Source organism: Brienomyrus brachyistius, unplaced genomic scaffold, assembly GCF_023856365.1.
Source record: "Brienomyrus brachyistius isolate T26 unplaced genomic scaffold, BBRACH_0.4 scaffold85, whole genome shotgun sequence".
In the NCBI taxonomy this organism is placed as follows: domain Eukaryota; kingdom Metazoa; phylum Chordata; class Actinopteri; order Osteoglossiformes; family Mormyridae; genus Brienomyrus; species Brienomyrus brachyistius.
In genome coordinates this window covers 23,152-41,530 of record NW_026042360.1, presented here as the reverse complement: position 1 = coordinate 41,530, position 18,379 = coordinate 23,152, and the positions used below count along the sequence as shown (strand labels likewise).

The 18,379-nt window shown below is 43.0% G+C and overlaps 1 protein-coding gene across 1 annotated transcript; it reads left to right on the top strand.

The window, feature by feature from the left end:
• The first annotated feature begins 51 nt into the window (after positions 1 to 51).
• smc4 (structural maintenance of chromosomes 4) lies at positions 52 to 18,230 on the top strand. Its single transcript, XM_049003580.1, is given in 25 exon segments — positions 52 to 303; positions 1,720 to 1,870; positions 2,804 to 2,982; positions 3,397 to 3,588; positions 4,116 to 4,292; positions 6,016 to 6,147; positions 6,150 to 6,182; positions 7,339 to 7,466; positions 7,902 to 8,042; positions 8,658 to 8,808; positions 10,509 to 10,673; positions 11,037 to 11,270; positions 11,880 to 12,065; positions 12,242 to 12,403; positions 12,653 to 12,878; positions 13,194 to 13,273; positions 13,365 to 13,517; positions 13,735 to 13,861; positions 14,074 to 14,263; positions 14,549 to 14,693; positions 15,641 to 15,814; positions 16,644 to 16,823; positions 16,944 to 17,176; positions 17,277 to 17,460; positions 17,932 to 18,230. Coding segments are annotated over 24 exon segments (3,882 nt in total). The 5' UTR covers positions 52 to 303; positions 1,720 to 1,728; the 3' UTR covers positions 18,100 to 18,230.
• The last annotated feature ends 149 nt before the right edge of the window (positions 18,231 to 18,379 follow it).

Sequence of the window (18,379 nt, the reverse complement as noted above, 5' to 3'; positions counted from 1 at the left end):
GGCATTCCCCTTTTTTCAAACGTACCCCTCCAGCACGAGGGCTTTCCCATGATGCACTGCGCCTGTTTGTAACGAATTTCGGTTCGACTGCTGGGTTTAGGCGCCATTTTCGATTGAGACAGGAGCGCTGCCGGTCTCACCGGAGAACAGACAGGAATGACATTTTAATCTCTTTTTAAATATCTATAAGCCTTTTAAAGTTTTACTGGACGCGGGTTACATTAAAACTTTCTAGGAATCTCGGGGTAACAAACGGGACAACAACACAAAGGAATAATTGTGTTTCCTGACACCAAGGAAAAGGTAAATATTATTTGTCGGGTGTTTATTTCTGGTTTGTTAAAATACTCGTAGTTAGCAGCTAGCGTCTCAGGTTGCTCATTAACCTAGTTGAATGTAGCTGACCACTTTATCTAACTTTAAAATGGGCGAGTTTTAGAAATGTATTTTTGTATTCCGGTACAGTTGTTATTGAAACTACAACAAACCTAAACTAAATATACGAAGGTTTGGGACTAGTCAAATGTTTGACTTGCCTGTATTTTTATTCGTTTTTATTATGCTTGAAAGCATCACACATTGTAAGGATTTTGCCTGACAGACTGAAGATGGCTTAACAAGCTAACTTATAGGGTAAAATGCCTCAAGTCAGTGGGCATTTACCTTGAATGTGCAATGATATTTTTGCTCTTTGTCTGGCGTTACGTTCTCATTACGCTAAGATGACTTGCATCCAGTAAAGACATTTTTAATTAAATTCGCCACGTTGGTCATACTTTGAATATTCATAGGTGCAGCATATATTAAGAATCCACGGTGCGATCACATATCGTCTTAGTGCATTTTATTCTTCTCAGACATAAATACGAACTGTGTTGAGAAGCCTACAACGCCGCTGTTTAGGATGAGAACCTCTCAGTTACCGCAGCCCGACAGTACTGTCATTAGCCTCCTAATGAGTGGATTTGAAGCGGGTCACGGCCGTGTTCGGTTCAAACTCAGCCAATCAAAATCGACTCTTTCCTTTTTTTAACCCCGGGAAAGCGCTGCGATTGGCCACACGGAGGCCCACGGGACCCGCTTTGTTTTTGTTTTATAGATTCACGCACTTGGGCGCAAAGTTAAACTTGTTGGCCGCTGGCCCCGCTTGTCCTCTGGGAGCCCAACATGTGCAGTCTTCGCACGGACGGACTTCCCCAGTCTTCCCCGTCCCCTTTGTACGTCACTGCACTCGTAACGTGACCGCGCTTTGTCCCGACCGTGTGGTCGACTTGTGGCTTCGTCCCTCTCCGCCTGTGCTCACCAAACCCCCGGCCAGCGAGTCCGACAGCTCAGACCGCCGGCTCTTTATCGAATAATTATACTGACTGTATCCGGTCTGTACTCAAGGATGTGTAATAATGGTGTGGCAAGTTCGATTTTTTTTGTTCGTCGCTTCCATTTTCTGGAAGATGAAATTTGGATTGTCTTTTTGCTTCTGCAACCCAAGGAGTTTCTGCTAGTGGTGTGTGTATGTATATGTTTGTTGGTTAAAATCGTGGATTCGTGGCTATTGGATACAATGGGCAAAAGGTTCCTTAGGATGGCCGTTTGACACGGGGTGAAGGGTGCCCCAGTTTGACAAGTCACATAGGGGAAAAGGAGATGTGCGAGCGGCGGCCGCTGCGCGACTTCGCTACTCTCCCCGGGTTTGGTGGTGAATATTATGAATGTCTTCAGGTCTAAATCATGCCATCAAAAACGACCAAGAGCTCCAATACCGCGAAGCCGAGGGGGAAAGGGGCGCAGCCTCGAGATGACTCCGACGATGATTTGGATTTACCCCCAGCAGAAACTAACTTAAATGACCAAGGAGCAGCACCGACAAATGGCAAGTAACCATGGTTGTTTTCACGTCTGTTTTACGTCTAACGGAGCACGCTGTCGCCACTGTTTGTTTGTTTGGAGTTATGTCCTGGCATGTTCCCTGATGTCGTTCGGCTGGAGTAATTAAATATTAGCTATCCGTTTATTCATAACACGCAATCAGTGGATCAGCAAGTCATCCATTGATGTCTGTAGTGATATTGAACTGGTTGTTACGATATCTTGTGTTCGTTTGTTTAAAGTTAACCCATGGGTTTTGGGCTTTATCTAACAGCACATAGAGTGTTAACTTTGTTGCTGATTTGCACACGGAAATGAATGAATTGGTGTTTGCACCTTTTCGGCGATTTTTTTTTTGTTGTTAAAAAAAAGTGTGGGAACTGTTTTTGTATCGGTGGTTACTAGACTCGGTTATTTTGTCGAAATAATGTTTTCTCTAGCTCTTAATGACTGGTTTTGTGCAGTTTTTCTACTTTGGTATACATTTGATCTCTTTTTGAAATGAATTGTGGGTTTTTCGAGTTTTGGAAGCGTTTATCATGCAATGCACTGAAGCCTTACAGTTGTTAATAATGATGGGTAATACTTGGGAAAAAAACGTTGTAAGACCTGCTTCATGAAAGTGACAAATTAATTTTTTCAGGGTTGTTTTTCGAAGATATCGACATACCTCCTATGCAACACAGTGTTTACAGGACTGTGAGAAGCATTTTCAAAAGAATCTGCAACTGGTATCAGTTTTGTTGTGAACAAAGGGCTCGTACTTATAATTTAACTTCCGATTCTGCTCGCAGTCTTTGTTCGTTCTTCGTGAGCACACAGCCCCCGTTTTTGTTTTGTTTGTGTTTTTTTGGGTACGACTCCCCTCCCCTGCACTACTTCGCCTCCACCTAAAAATAAATTGCGCTATGTTTGAAAGTTTGACTTGTCGCCCCAGATGCCGCTCCCGCAGAGCTCGATAACCGAAGTTTGGAGGAGATTCTTGGTAGCATCCCTCCACCCCCGCCCCCAGCGATGACCAATGAACCGGGCGCTCCTCGCCTCATGATAACGCACATTGTTAACCAGAACTTTAAGTCGTACGCGGGCGAACAGACTCTGGGGCCGTTTCACAAGGTATGAGAAGAGACATGGATTTTCACATATCTGTGTCGTGTGTGCGCGTGCATGTGTGTGCGCGCGTGCGTTCGTGAGCGCGCTGGCGCGTATGTGTTCTGGAGTGCTTGGGTATCTGGTTTGTTTACTTTTTATAGTTTATATTTGCACCTCAAATCTGGTAAAATGTTTCATTGGCTGATTACAAAATCGGTCGCCCAATTAAATTATCAAAATATAAATTTGAGTTATTTGTAATCTGCTGTGTGCAGCCACTGATCATGTAAGATAGGATTTAACTGTCATTTGTATGTTTTCTACGATTTTTGCACAGTTGTAAGTAAATCAGTTTAATGTGAAGCATGCTAAAGTGCAATTAAAAAAAACTTTGGTTTTACAGGCATAATTATTACATTCCTTTTTTTTTTCTTCTAGAGATTTTCCTGTATCATTGGTCCAAACGGCAGCGGGAAGTCCAATGTGATAGATTCTATGCTGTTTGTGTTCGGATATAGGGCACAAAAGATCAGATCCAAAAAGCTCTCGGTGCTTATCCACAGCTCTGACCAACACAAAGACATCCAGAGCTGCACTGTGGAAGTGCACTTTCAGAAAATCATTGACAAGGTAAAAAGCTTTGTGTGAAAATATTGACCAACCTGACGAAGCTTTAGTGCATGGAAATATAATTTAGGCAATTTTGTAGTTATTGTTCTTAATTCCAAAGCATTTATAACAGAATTAGGCTAGATTTTTGCATTGCTGGTTTCACTCAAAAATCTATTTAAATAATGCGTGCAGTATGATTTTCACAAATGTAAAACTGGGTTAATGAAATTTGCAGATACCACAAAAATGCAAATAAATACATCTAATTAGATGTAGGTAATGTAAATTGTAGTTATATAAAGTTAAATAAATTTTATTGGTAAACCTACATAATTTAATTTAAATTAGTCATGAAACCTGTAGTCTGAAGTTTGTACATCCACAAACATTGGAACAAAAAGGATTAGAATATTCACAGTAAAGTAAAAGTACAGTAATAATTTTTAAGGAAATTAAGGTTTTTTTGCATGGTTGTAATTTAGATTTGATGGTTGTTTAAAGTTGATGTGTTGGTTGGACTCCTTCCCCCTTCCCTGGTACACTAGGAAGGAGATGACTACGAAGTTATCCCTAACAGCAAGTTCTGTGTGTCGAGGACTGCTGGTAGAGATAATTCCTCATCTTACCACATCAATGGCAAGAAGGCCACCTTCAGAGAGGTTGGAGCTTTGCTGCGTAGCCATGGCATAGACTTGGACCACAACAGGTTTTTGATTTTGCAGGTAACATGAAACTTTTTTCCCCCTTTCTAATGAAATCTACACATTTTAAACAATATGATGAAGTTTGCGCGGGGTATGTCTGTTTCCGTATGGATTGTTTAAAAAAAATTAAAAAAATAAATTTCAAGCAAACTTTTTAACAAGAGGCAAAGACCCTTAAACTGCTCTAGCAGCGTATCATGGTTTGCTACAGTGATAAAATGGTGCCAACCATCATCTGCTGCTTTAGGATTTTAAGGCCCAGTCAGACGTGATGCCAGGCTTGCTGCATGAGGTGGCGAGCGCGGACCCTGCCAGTCTGCCTTCTCCACTTTAGCAGCACGTAAATATTGGTGTGTGAGAAACGAGACCCAATCCCCAATATTACTTGTGCTGCTTCAGTGTGGCAGGCTCAAGCCTTCAGACCGTCGCCTTAGCTTCTTTCACTTTCTAGCCAGGGTACTTTTTAAAGTAATTTACCACTCAGTTAAATAAAGGTATTAAAAAACAAAGATTCTCACAAGCACGTATGTTAAGTAAAGGATACACAGAATTAATTTGGTATGTAGTGCTTGTCCACTATCATTGGATTCTCAAGTTTTTTGAATGTTTAATTTGTGGGGGGGGCTATTTATAAATGAAATTAAAGTGGAGTTATGTTTTCTCTCGTTTTGATTTTTTGTGCCTCCTCAAAATGTCTGAAAAGCCCCCCCCCCCCCCCCCCCCCCCCCCCCCCCCCCCCCCCCCCCAAAAAAAAAAAAAAAAAGTTAAACTCCCTATCAGAACTATGAATTAGGTTTTTGTTTCTTAATTGGTTCACATTGTCGTTTTACACTTTTATTTGTGGAGGCTTTTGTGGTTGTGTTTCAGATTTCTGTGTTCTCTGTGTGTGTGTGTGTGTGTGTGTGTGTGTGTTGGATAGGGAATATTGAGCAAGTTCTTGCTGATGAAGCCCAGGTTATTTACTTTGCAAAGATGGTCTGGGAAAAATATATATAATTTCTACTTGACTTTTAATGTGGCTGTACACTGATTAGTACATTTTCCCCTACACTTTCTGATGTGTACTTGTATTTGGGTGGTCAAAGGTGGTCTTTTGAGAGGTGTTCAGAAAAAATTATCAAGATTTTTAGACTTTTCAAAAAAGGAATTTCCCAAGTTGTATTTTTTGTTGTCATAGCATTTTACAGTAGTGTGAATGTAAAGGAATAAAGTTGAGCAATTTATTTTAGTTAAATATATTAAACAGTGGTGATACGTCTGTGGGGAGAATTGGACTTCATTATGTTGCATGCCTAAGGGATGCATGTGCTCATCTGTAGCTGCCTGTGCCCTTGGGGGGGGGGAATCCCCCCCCCCCCCAAAAAAAAGAAAAAGATTAAACATTTTGGGTTATTGTTAAAGATGTTGTGTGTACCAACTGTTTGATTTATATATAATTAAAAAAAATTGGGGGGGGGGGGGGGGTGGTGGTTTGTTTTGCTGGTATTGACCAAAATATGCGCCTCAGTTATAGGCCTGTATTGCTTGTGAATTTTCTTTTGTATGTCTGTGTGGCTTAATATGCAGACCTATGCTAGTGTTGTGTTGAATTCGTTTCTGGGGGCACACCCTAATTTCATTGTACATTCGTGCAATGACAATAAAGCATTCTGTTCTAGGAAAGATGTGTTTAAGCTTGTGAGGGCAGTGAATAAAGTATTTGTGCGTGTGTGTGTGGTGCGTGCACGCGCGCGCGTTGCAGGGAGAAGTAGAGCAGATTGCCATGATGAAGCCCTAGGGGCAGTCGGAGCACAACGAGGGCATGCTGGAGTACCTGGAGGACATCATTGGCTCCTGCCGCCTCAAGAATCCCATTCAGATGCTGTGCCGGCGTGTGTGGAGCTGCTGAACGAGCAGAGGGGCGAGAAGGTGAGCTCGCCTGCACTTGTAACCTTTACTACTTTGTTTTATGTAACGCGTGCATGTGTGCCTGGGCTTCCCCCCCCCCCCCCCCCCCTTTTTAAGTCAAGCTAAGCAGTTAGTATGTTTAAACTTCAATATGGAAGAAGGATGAATTCTTTTCTTTTTTTTTTTGTATATTTAGACAAATGCACGAGTACACCAAATAGTTCTACGTTGATTTTCAGATTATTTTGCCGCAATATTTGGTAGCATTGACAGTTAAGGCTTGTTTTGTGTAAATAAATTTTGTTCTGCTTCAAATGTGCATACATTTTTAAAATAGGTACTTTTGTTTTTCTTGCTTGGGACTACTGTATTTTGTTATAACTGTTAGGTTTGACTTGGCCAGGCTGTCCCCCTGCTCTGACACCTGCCATTCTTTACAGGCAGTAAGAGAAAATTTTGTCTGCCTTTAGGAAATGACTATTTCCGAGTAACCTCAGCTGGTCTCAGCTGAAAATATTTGTAATGTACCTAATAAATTAAACTAGAATGGTTCATTCATAAAAATACTTCACTCGATATTTGTTTTTTAAATTTTGACACTTTACATCGATTCCTTGCATGTTTTAGGTATTTGTTAGTAATTGATATGCTACGGTTTTTGTTTTCTTTTTTTATTTATTACAATATATGTTTGAAGATTCATGTCTGCTTCTGTTGATGCTTTGAAGGAAAAAACAACCTTCCTGGCTCTAATCTTTGGTGTTTTTCAGAATTTGGAACATTTTTTTTGGAGGTGGGGGGGGGGGGGTTGTTGGCATGTAGCTTAATATAAAGTAAATGAGCATAATGTAAAGGTTGTGGTGTTTTTTACTTCGAAGTATTGTGTATTAAAAATGGCATGTTAGCCAGTTTTATTAAGTTCAAGGACGTCTTGTTGTGGTCTCTGGGGAGAAATCAGTCAAACATATGTGGTTTGTAAGTTTTATGTTTTTTCCTTTATTAACCAGGCTTGAGGACAATGCATTTAACCTGCCAGATTCCCTCCTTATCTTTCAGCTTTTTTTCTTTCTCTCTAAACAGAAACTTATAGTCTCAAGTGAACAATGGCAGGATTTTATTTTAAATGGAGACATTTCTTGCCTGCTGCTTTAAGTTGGATTCTCTCCCTGTCCTTCAGCTGAACCGGGTGAAATTGGTGGAGAAGGAGAAGACTGCACTGGAGGGAGAGAAGAACAAGGCAGTGGAGTTTCTCACTCTGGAGAATGAGACCTTCAGGAAACGTAACGTCCTCTGTCAGTGTTACATGTGAGTCCTCCGCTTGTCTTCCTGGATAGCTCTCTGGGCCCCATTCTTTCAAAAGTGAAGATGGATGTTCTTCCTTATTGTACCTGACACTGAGAATGCTTAAATGTGTGAAAGTCCTGTTCAGCTTATCAGTCCCCATATTTGTAAACTGGTTATGCTTGTATTGAGAAATTTCCTGCAGAGGAATGTGCGCGTTTTGCGGCGTTTAGTGTTTACTTTTTTGAAGTAGGGCTGATTTTATGAGCTCAGTTTTGGGGATAAAATGTTTGCTGGGGTCTGTACAGTTGATTATTTGTTCAGCTATGCAGGCTTCTGTCATTTATTGTCTAATCGTGTTTTTCAGTCCCCTGCATTTCGGTCTTTCTGCTTGTGGCCAGACTGTGGCGCCGTTTGTCTTCTGTCCTGCTCTTCTGATGCATCATCTCCTGCCATCAGACATGACCTTCAGAGAAAGCTAGCGGAAAAAGAAGCAGAGAAGCAGAAGATTCAAGATGACACCAAGGAACTTATGGAGGACAACAACAGGCTGTCAGAGGAAATGAAAGTGAAAAACCAGGATTTGAAAAACGTTGAAAAAGTAAGACTTTTGAGATTTATGCTGCCACTTGGTCCAGTGTTTTGGTGGAAATGTCATGGTTTTGCTGCCATCAACCCACCATGGGGGTGCTAAATAAACCAAAGGCTGATAAATAGCCTGCTAGACCGCAGTGAGTTGTTAATGTTGCTTTTAAACTAGAATGTCTTGAATCTGTGTGAGCTGTACGTCTCCCATTGTACAGGAGAGTACTAATGGTCAGCAGCACCATGCTATGATGGCTATCTGTTTAAAAAGGCTTATTTCTTTGTGTTACTAGTTGGTAATTGTCGTAAGGTTTGTGACAATTTGTTGGGTATGACGTTTAAACAGCATTGAAATATTTTACTCCCTCAGTCTGCCAACTGTTTATTTTAAAGAGAATTTTTGTGTTTCTTAATGTGGAGGACTTATTAAAATGTTACACAAATGAATATGCAGGCTGTGGGTCTGTAACTTGTCAGTGAGGATGTGTTCATTTCTCCTGTGAAATAAAGGTGGTTGTAATTAAAGGAGGAGTGTCTTGGAACTTATTTTTCACTTAAAAGATGATTTCAGATGACTTATGGCGAACTACTTACTAATGTCTCCTATTTCCAAATGTTCTTGTTTCACAGGAAACTGGGAAAGCTGACCAAGTTTATTGAAAGCCAGAAGGAGAAGTTCACTCAGCTTGACTTGCAGGATGTGGAGGTGCGTGAGAAGCTGAAGCACTCCAAGAGTAAGAGCAAAAAGCTGCAGAAGCAGCTTCAGAAGGACAAGGAGAAGGTGAGTGTGCCGCACGGGGTTTCCCCATTGAGGGCACCTGACATTTTGGTTACCAAAACTATTGGGTGTGTGAGAGGAAATTGTTGCATAAATGTCGGATGAGTTTTTTTTTTTTTTTTTTTTTTTTTTTTTTTTTTTTGACAATTACCACAGCAAAAAACTTGCTTTCTCTGTTTCCAAGTTTATGCAAAATCGAATTTTATGTGCAATGCAGATTAATGTCCACTGTGTGTACGCACACACCCCATGTGATATTTGCAATGGAAGAAATCCCAAAACAGATAGTACTATCGTAATATTTCTTTAAGACTCATTTGTAAGAATTAAAAAAAAAAGTCTTGCAATGATTTGCTGCCAAAATATAGTAAAAGCAATTTTTATCATTAGATGTATAAATTGTTTTCAGCCCTTAAGTGAAGCCATATGGCACGCAGAAAGGAACAGCAGTCTTCACAGAATGGGAATGATAGCAAGGTGAAACCATTAACTCTTGCCTCTAACGTTGTTGGATCATTATAGTTTTAGACTGAGTACGTATAAGATGACTTGGCTAAAGTCTTAAATGCCTTTGGAGATGCATGGCAGCCTCTTTGCTCGTACCCTGGGGCCTGCAGATGTTTTGTCTTTGAATGCAGCTGTTCAGGTTGTCAGTAGAAAGGATTCAGAATCCAATGCTGGCAATAAATACACGTGCAGTAACAAGTCTCTAAATTATGTATGTGAGGATGTTGTTGCAGCGTGCATTCAATATGGTATTTGTGTGCTATTGATTGCACTTTTATAAAAATGGATCCATCAAAATTTGATTATGTGGGGGGTGGGTGGGGGTGGGGGGGGAGTCCCAAAATATTCAGTGGAGAATCAGTTCTGGCTAGTTGGTGACTCTCAGTTTCACATGTGATGTGCCCTGGAATATTGTGCAGGTGAGCAGTGTTGTTCAGTTGTCAGATTTAAAGTGAGTGGTTTGTTTGAGTATTACGAGCAACGAATCCAGGTTTTCTGAATGCAATTGGTGTGCAGGAAAGACTTCCTGCTGTTGTCTGGTTACTCTGCCCTGCCCCATTTTGGAAACCGAGAATAAATCTGGACTAGAGATTTGCAGTGATTTTTAGTATGCATTACAGTGATACCAAATGTCTCCAGAACGTAGAGGAATAAGACCTTGAGACGGCAACATAGTCGCAGATTATTGGCTATATTTAAAATGAGGTGATCAGTGGTCATTGTTCACACAGTGCACAACAACGAAATGTGTCCTCTGCATTTAACTCATTTGTGACATCGTGACATAGGGGGCAGCTAATTCAGCGCCCAGGGAGCAGTGCACACACACACATACTTTTGAACCTGCAATCTTTCAATTTCCCTAACCGTTAAGCCACCAAAAAAAGAATTAGACTCGGCAGTAGCATGGTGTTTTTCAGTCTCATGCACACTTTAGCAAGTATTCTATTCTGCCCATGCACAGCAACAAGATGTGCAGGAAAGTAGGCTCAGGCCCTGTGCTGCTTTAACACGAAGGGTCACCCATCCCACCAAACATCCAGAGCCTAATAACTGTCCAAAGGTGACCCAGGGTGTCAGTTTAATCACTTCTCACACCACACTAATAGAGCATTTTTCTGTAATTGAATATGGGTTCCAATCATAGTTGAAACGATCCATGTTTCAATTGTTGTTCTCTTCCTCCCACACAACAGCTGGAAGAAGTGAGAAACATCCCCGCAGACAGTGAAAAGACCATCACCGAGGCTACAGCCAAGAAAGAAGAGCAGGAGAAGCTGAAGGTGGTGGAGGAGGAGAAGCTGAAGCTTGTGATGGAGAGCTTGAAAGAGGAGACCTCTGGCCTGCAGCAGGACAAGGAGGTCAGTTTGGATGGCAGGGTGCCCCTCTTAATGAACTGCACTGGGCTCTCTCGGTATGTTCAGTATGCTGAGGGGTAGCGTAGTGGATCAGCATGATTTGCATGTTTGTTTCTTCTGTGTTGGGAGGAAACCTACAGTCCTTGTCAGGCTAACTTGGCATCTCTAAGTTGTACGTTGTGTGTGATTGCATGTGTCCTGCGATAAACTGGCATCTCGTCCAGGGTGTATCTTTGTCTTATGCCGATTACCCCAGGTCCTCCACGTGATCCTGTCCAGTTAATAAAATATGGATTGGTGGATGGGTGATGAGATGAGATGTTTATCGCCATGCTCTGCTTTATTCCTCTGTGTCGGTCTTCGTAGACAAAGGAGAAAGACCTGATGGAACTAAGTAAGGCGGTGAACGAGACTCGCTCGCGCATGGACGTGGCTCAGTCTGAGATGGATATCTACCTGAGCCGCCATAACGCAGCCCTGACACAACTCAACAAGGCCAAGGAGACTCTGCAGTCCACAACAGAGATGCTCAGGGAGAGGAAGGCTGCCATTAAGGACCTGGGGGTCAAGATACCCAAGTGTGAGCAGGAGCTGAAGAAGGTGCGTAGGCTGCAGTGACATGTTGAGAACGTGTGGGGTGGGGGAGTAATACTGCGTGCCATTTACCTCGGAGGTCGGAATTTGGAATGACGTCACATGCGAATTAAACATGTTGCAGTACAAGAAGTTGGAAAGCCAATTAGCAATACCAGGGACCCATACCAAAAAGCAAGATTGCCTAACCCTAGCCCTAACTCTGTAGCAACACATCCGCATATAAATTGGCCGGCATAGTGTGTGCGACCGATTTAATGAGTCACAAATAAGTAGTGCTTAAACTGTATAAAACTACAACTTTCACTTCTGTTGATAAGGGGTGCAGCCATCTTGGATTCTGAACTCGGGATCCTCTGTGCTGCTTCGAAATATTTCTCGGATCTCTGAGAAACGAGAGTGCGCATGTCGTCACTTCCAGCTTCAGTTCTCGGAAACTGAGTTCCCATGGCAAATGGAACACACTAGTATGAGACTGACACGAAAAGGGGAGGTTAGTCTAGTGGCTGGGGACATAATGACATTTAAGTCTAGGGTATGTGCTGTGCTTCCAGTTAAGGTTCTGTGAATGGGATGTGAGATCTGTTTTCTTATGGTGTCACGGTGGATCTGCAGGACGAACAGGAACTCGAGCAGATCACACAGGCAGACGAGCAGGCCCAGCAGACTGTGAGAGACATGCGACAGAAAGTGGAGGAAGCCAAAAGCTCCCTGTCCTCCAACCGCAGTCGAGGAAAGGTGCTCGATGCTTTGATGCAGCAGAAACACAATGGCAAGATCCCTGGCATCCTGGGCCGACTGGTGAGGTCCTCATCGCGTCTTGCATGCTTTCCACATGTCGTCTTGTATGACAGGCCACTCCCATAGCCTGTTCACTAACCTGCTATAATTCAAACACTTGGTTTCAAAAACACCTTTTCCTGCCAGAATGTTTGTTGATGTCATATAACTAGAAGTTTGGCTTCCTGCCTCTTTAGGGAGACCTAGGAGCAATCGATGAGAAGTATGATGTTGCCATCTCCTCAAGCTGTGGCGCGCTAGACAACATCTTGGTGGACACAATTGACACGGCACAGAAGTGCGTCAACTTCCTGAAGTCCCAGAACATTGGGGTTGCCACTTTCATTGGGTTAGATAAGGTCAGTCTCACAAATGTCTTTGTCTTGTTACATCCCCTTGTGGGACACGCATATGCACCATGAAGTCAGACTTGTATTCATCGAAGGTTAAACACAAGTTTGATGTACATTTATGCAGTTACTGGGTGTTGTCTGCAAGTGACTTGGAACCAGTTTAAATCCTTGAATTAGGTTAATTTGCCATATGTTTGGTATGAACCCAAGTATAGCGTTTAGATTTGCTTAAAAAGCAGCATCTCGTGTTCTCAGATGAAAGTGTGGGAGAAAAACATGGGGCAGATAGCCACTCCGGAGAACGTGCCACGGCTCTTTGACATGGTCAAGGTGAAAGACGAGGTCGTGCGGCCGGCCTTCTACTTCGCTCTCCGGGATACGCTGGTGGCCGACAACCTTGAACAGGCCACCCGCCTGGCCTTCCAGAAGGACAAGCGCTGGAGAGTAGTGACCCTACGGGGCCAGATCATCGAGCAGGCAGGTTGGTGCTTCTCAGTCATCATTTAGCGCGCATAGGGAACATGCCCCGTTTGCTTTTTCCACAACCGCAATGAATTCCAGCTGAGGTAGATATGAAAATGTGCTTTGAAGCGTAATTACATCAAACTTCAAACTGACCAGAAACTGTAGATATCATTCCTATATTGTTTCCAAGGCAACTTGCCAGTGTTCCATTAGCTTTGCTCCTGCCTCCCCTATCAAATGGTCCGTGTCTCATGGTGGAGACTGCTCTCTCTGATTTCTTTAGCACCATGCCAGTTGGGTGCCCATCCCCCTAAAATGCTCTCTCTTGCAGGCACAATGACTGGTGGGGGTGGGCGTGTAATGAGGGGCAGAATGGGCACTTCAGTAGGAGTGGAGGTCACACAGGAGGAGGTGAGACTGGAGACCGTATTCCATCAGCATGCCAATCTTTTTCTTTCGAAGAGCCTTGGTCAACTTGTGTGTCTCTCCTTGCTGCCACCAGCTGGACAGAATGGAGAGTAAGCTGAAAGAGCAGGTGGTGCAAATGCAAGGCCGTCAGGAGAGAAAGTTACAGCTGGAGGAGAAGGTGCAGAGGCTCAGGCAGGAGCTCCGCGAGATGAAGAACACTCTGGAGAAGTTTACGGCCAGCATTCAGGTGAGGAACTGCACGCTAAGCCTCAGGTCTCGCTATACCAGATCTCCACAGAGGGGAGAAGAGTGGCACCAAATTTCAGTTATGAATGACTGGACAGCTCTGTTCATTAGAGTGTAAATCTGCTGTTTATTTTAAGAGGCTTGTACCGTTTTGTGACTGACTGTACTTCCTTGGGGTTTCATCATTTACCTGCTTTTTTTTTCAATCCTCCTCCCAGAGCCTGTCGGAGCAGGAAGTTCACCTCAAGTCGCAGATGAAGGAGCTGGAGGCTAATGTTGTGGCTGCTGCTCCTGACAAGAACAAGCAGAAACAGATGGAGAAGAGCCTGGAAGCCTTCAAGAAAGGTGTTCATCTTTGCTGCCCCCACACTCTTTTTCAAATAAAGCTCCTCACACCTCCACATGTGGATGACCTGCAAGCATGATCAGAATCATTTTGTAGATGCTACTCATTTGATACCAGAGGCCAATAACTAAATGCCTAGCAACATGTTAAAAGCAGCCATGGCGAGAAGCAGCTTTAACATGACAGAACCAACCTTCTCTGCATCTGCCAGAATATGACACTGCAGCAAGCAAAGCTGGCAAAGTGGAGGCAGAGGTTAAGCGACTGCACAACCTCATCGTGGACATCAACAGCCACAAGCTGAAGGCTCAGCAGGACAAGTTAGACAAGATCAACAAGGAGCTTGACGAATGCTGCTCTGCGATCACCAAGGCTCAAGTGGCCATCAAGACAGCAGACAGGTCAGCCGCCTGCTGCCCGCTTTGTTTGCACTGTTGGCAAGACACTGACAGTGGTAGTGGTGGTAGTAACGGACTGAGTCTGAAGAAACTAAAAAATGCAGCTGATATGCAGTGTGATTAGACCCGGATTTGGTGTTATTCTGTCAAATTGGACCTTCCTGTCTTTGCCCCAGTAACCAGTTTCACGTCATATAATTGGAAGGCTGTGAACGTCAAGATATTACGACTTGCTCAAATCACACTAACATGATGTTTCATCTGATTCATGAACTTTCTCTCCCCCAGGAATCTGAATAAGTCTGAGGCTGCGGTGGCTCGCTCAGAAAGGGAGATGGCAGAAAATGAGAAGGCCATGGGGGATCTGATGGAGCACCTGAAGAAGCTGGAGGAGCAGGCTGCAGAGATCATGAAGGAGTGCCAGCAGGCAGAGGTGAGTCGGGCTGCAGTGAGCTTCCTCTTCGGGGAGAAGTCTGACCCAGAGATAGTCACTAATGAAGGCAACTGAGGGAGATGCACTAAGCTCTGCTCCATTGTCTAATTTATTGCAGTGCTATTGGGGCTTTGCTCTTTTATGAACCATTAGAATTTGTGTCTGCAGTTCCCTCATTTTCAGCACTTTGGGTCATAATTCCAGTAGATTTACGGTAAACAAAGTTAGATTTTGTGGGATTCTTGTATTCTGATAAATCTTGACTACAAATTCAGTGGTTTGTATGGAATCAAGAGTGCCATAACAAAGAAATTTGTAGTATATTTTTGTGGGCTGGAATTGACTACTCAGCCTGGGCAGGATGGTCTGTCTGAAGCCAGTTGATTGACAGCTTGTCCATTTGAGGAAAAGCAAGGGCAATAAGGAAAAAGCAAAAGCAATGTGTTAAATGTAACAGCAGTATGGCGAAATTAAAAGCAATAAAGAAAAGCATTCATTTTCTTATTCCTTTATTTTTAATTTCTTTTTATTTGTATTTCACTTTCTTATTTTCCTTGTACTTTTTACAGATTTATTCTTTTTAATGGCACTCCTGTGTCTGTATAGGTGTGTGAAATGTTTTCCTTATCAATTTAAAGGTTGATTTTTAAATCTCTTGCATTTCACTCAAACTGCTTGTTGCTGAAAAAAATCTATCCAATGAATGCTGTGTGTTTCCCTTCCTTACTTTTCATACCTTCAAAATATTAGTAATAGTGTAGAAGCTGTTTGACCATACATGTAGTGCAGTCTGTAGTTGGTATGTTTTTAATTCACTAGTTACTTCACACTGTTTCAGAAAACAACCTGTTAGCAGCAAAACATTTTAACACTGCTTAGTATTAAATCTCTCATATGATTTGCTGACATGGTCTTCATGGGCTCTTTGTCTCCCTCCGGTCCTTCAGGAGGCGCTGCCAGAAGTACAGGAGCAGCACCGTGGTGTACTGCAGGAGATCAAGGCCATCCAGGAGCAAGAGCACACGCTGCAGAAAGAGCTGCTCAACGTGCGGCTCAAGGTGGAGCAGATTGAAGCGGCCATTTCCGAGCATCAGAGCAAGATCAAGCACTGGCAAAGAGAGGTGGGCTGCTTTCTGTTTGGGCTGAGTGCTGTGTGTGACTTTACTGCTGTCCCAGCTGGATGGTGTTCACTATTAAAGCTACAATAGGAAGCCTTTCTGAGTCTTCCAGGAAAATGTTGTAGTTGTAACCCACAGGGCATATGTTGCCAACTGGTAGTTTAGCAAGACGGGTTTGGTGATTAGGATGCCTGTATGTCACAGAACATGGGTAACTTTAGGTTCACCGCAGGCCCAAGGCCTGATTCGAATCTGTAGCAGCTGTTCTGGCAGTCGGATCACCAGGAATTTCAATCATTTGTAGTGGAAAGATGGCCTTAGCCTGAAGAGTGGAGACTGTGGCAGCTTAAACGTCCTACAGGTTTATATCATTAAGGGTCTCTGCCAGGACTAAATCTGCTGGATTACATTGTGACTGCATTGTTTTGGGTCCCAGGTTTTGAATTTAGTCACAAATGAAAGCATTGTGTGATGTTCTTGGTGTAAAATGGGTGGTGAGGAAAAAACACACAGAATTACCTGTTGTATTAATACTACAGCTGCAACATATCAATAACGTCAGTAATAATCAGTAACAAATTTTGTCATTGATTGGTTGCATTTGTATACAGAGATTGGCAGGCAAATAGCAGTGTAGTGAAATGGGTAAACGTTTATGAAGTTTTAAGGCTTAGGTGGTATTAAGGAATATTGTGGCATTTTAAAGTTTTGGCGATTTAAAATTAGCCAGGGCTTGTTGCTGATTGGCAGTCATTCCCTATGACCCCTTTTCTGTGCCCTGCAGAGGGCGCTATACCCAGTTCTTAAATTGATCCCACATTTCACTCTACAGATCTCAAAGCTCTCCCTCCACACCATTGACGACAAGCCAGCAGAGGAGCTGCAGTCGCTCTCCCCTGAGGACCTGGCAGCCCAGAGCCCCGATGTGCTCAACAAAGAAATCGCCCTTCTGGAGGCACAGTCTGCCCAGATGAAGCCCAACCTGGGCGCCATCGCCGAGTACAAGAAAAAGGTACCAGTGTGTGGCCTTGCAGTTCGGCCTGGTAGAAAGCAAAGCTCCCTTTGACCAACTCGCCTCTCATCCTTCCCCAGGGCTTTGGAAGCGAGTACTAATGCTTATTCTGTCCTGCAGGAGGAGCTCTACTTGCAGCGTGTGGCAGAGCTGGATGAGATTACCACAGAACGGGACAATTTCAAGCGTGCATGTGAGGACCTGCGCAAGCAGCGGCTGAACGAGTTCATGGCCGGCTTCAACATCATCACAAACAAGTTGAAGGAGAACTACCAGATGCTGACGCTAGGGGGCGACGCAGAGCTGGAGCTTGTGGATAGCCTGGATCCCTTTTCTGAGGGAATCATGTTCAGGTGATGATTTGAACTTCACATGCAGAATCGGTTTCTGGTCGATGTGCACCAGCATTTCTCATTAGCGGGGGCCTTTATCTCTTTGCATTTGTCTGTGCAGTGTTCGACCCCCAAAGAAAAGCTGGAAGAAGATCTTTAACCTTTCCGGCGGAGAGAAGACACTGAGCTCCTTGGCTCTGGTTTTTGCCCTCCACCACTTCAAACCCACACCCCTCTATTTTATGGATGAGATTGATGCTGCGCTTGATTTTAAGAATGTGTCCATTGTGGCTTTTTATATCTATGTGAGTAACTCGCAGTCAGTGATGAATGTGACTGTCCTCTACTACATTTAATTTCCTGCTTGACTGATTTCATCATATGCAAGTCAAGTTCCCATTACTGTGTCTTTTCTTAGTCTGTAGGAAGGGATTTCACTTAAGTTTTGGATTGTGTGTGTGTTTTTTTTTTTTTTTTTTTTTAACCTACCTTATAAATGGCCTATTCAAGGGAGGTTTGATTTTGAATAGCCTTAGTCCAACTTTATAACCACCTTTTTGTGGAGAGTCTATTGTGACCAGGGGGTAAAAGTATGGCTCACCCTATTTGGGAGGCTTCATAAGGTTTAATAAACCTTCCACAGTGTGAGCCAGTGGTTCAGTTTATTAAATATTTACAATAGCATCGTAAACTCCTGCAATAATTACTTTGTTTAAAATGGATTAGTACATGATTCACTGGTAGTATAATAAGTCGCTTGTCTCTCTTACCACCAGGAACAAACCAAGAATGCCCAGTTCATCATCATCTCTCTGCGGAACAACATGTTTGAGATCGCTGATCGGCTGATCGGCATCTACAAGACTCACAACACCACCAAGAGTGTGGGTATTAACCCGAAAACCATCGCGTCCAAGGAGCTGCCCGAGGTGGCCACCGCCTAAACGCCCTCAGCCTGAGCACTTTTTAATCATTTTTGGGATCATTTTCCCCAAACTTCTAAAGATTCTTGAGGCATTTGTATATCTTAATTTTATAATAAAGCTGCTGTTTTTTTTTTTTTTTAAATTTCATAAATAAAATCTCTCCTGCTTTTCTAGGTGTGGCTTAATCAGTTTCCTACCTTGGTCTAACAGTTCGCTGTGTAGATGCTTCTCGCTTTACAATAATGTGACTTCCAGTTGTGACTTCACGGTGGTGCCATAGTGAAACAATTTTAATCTG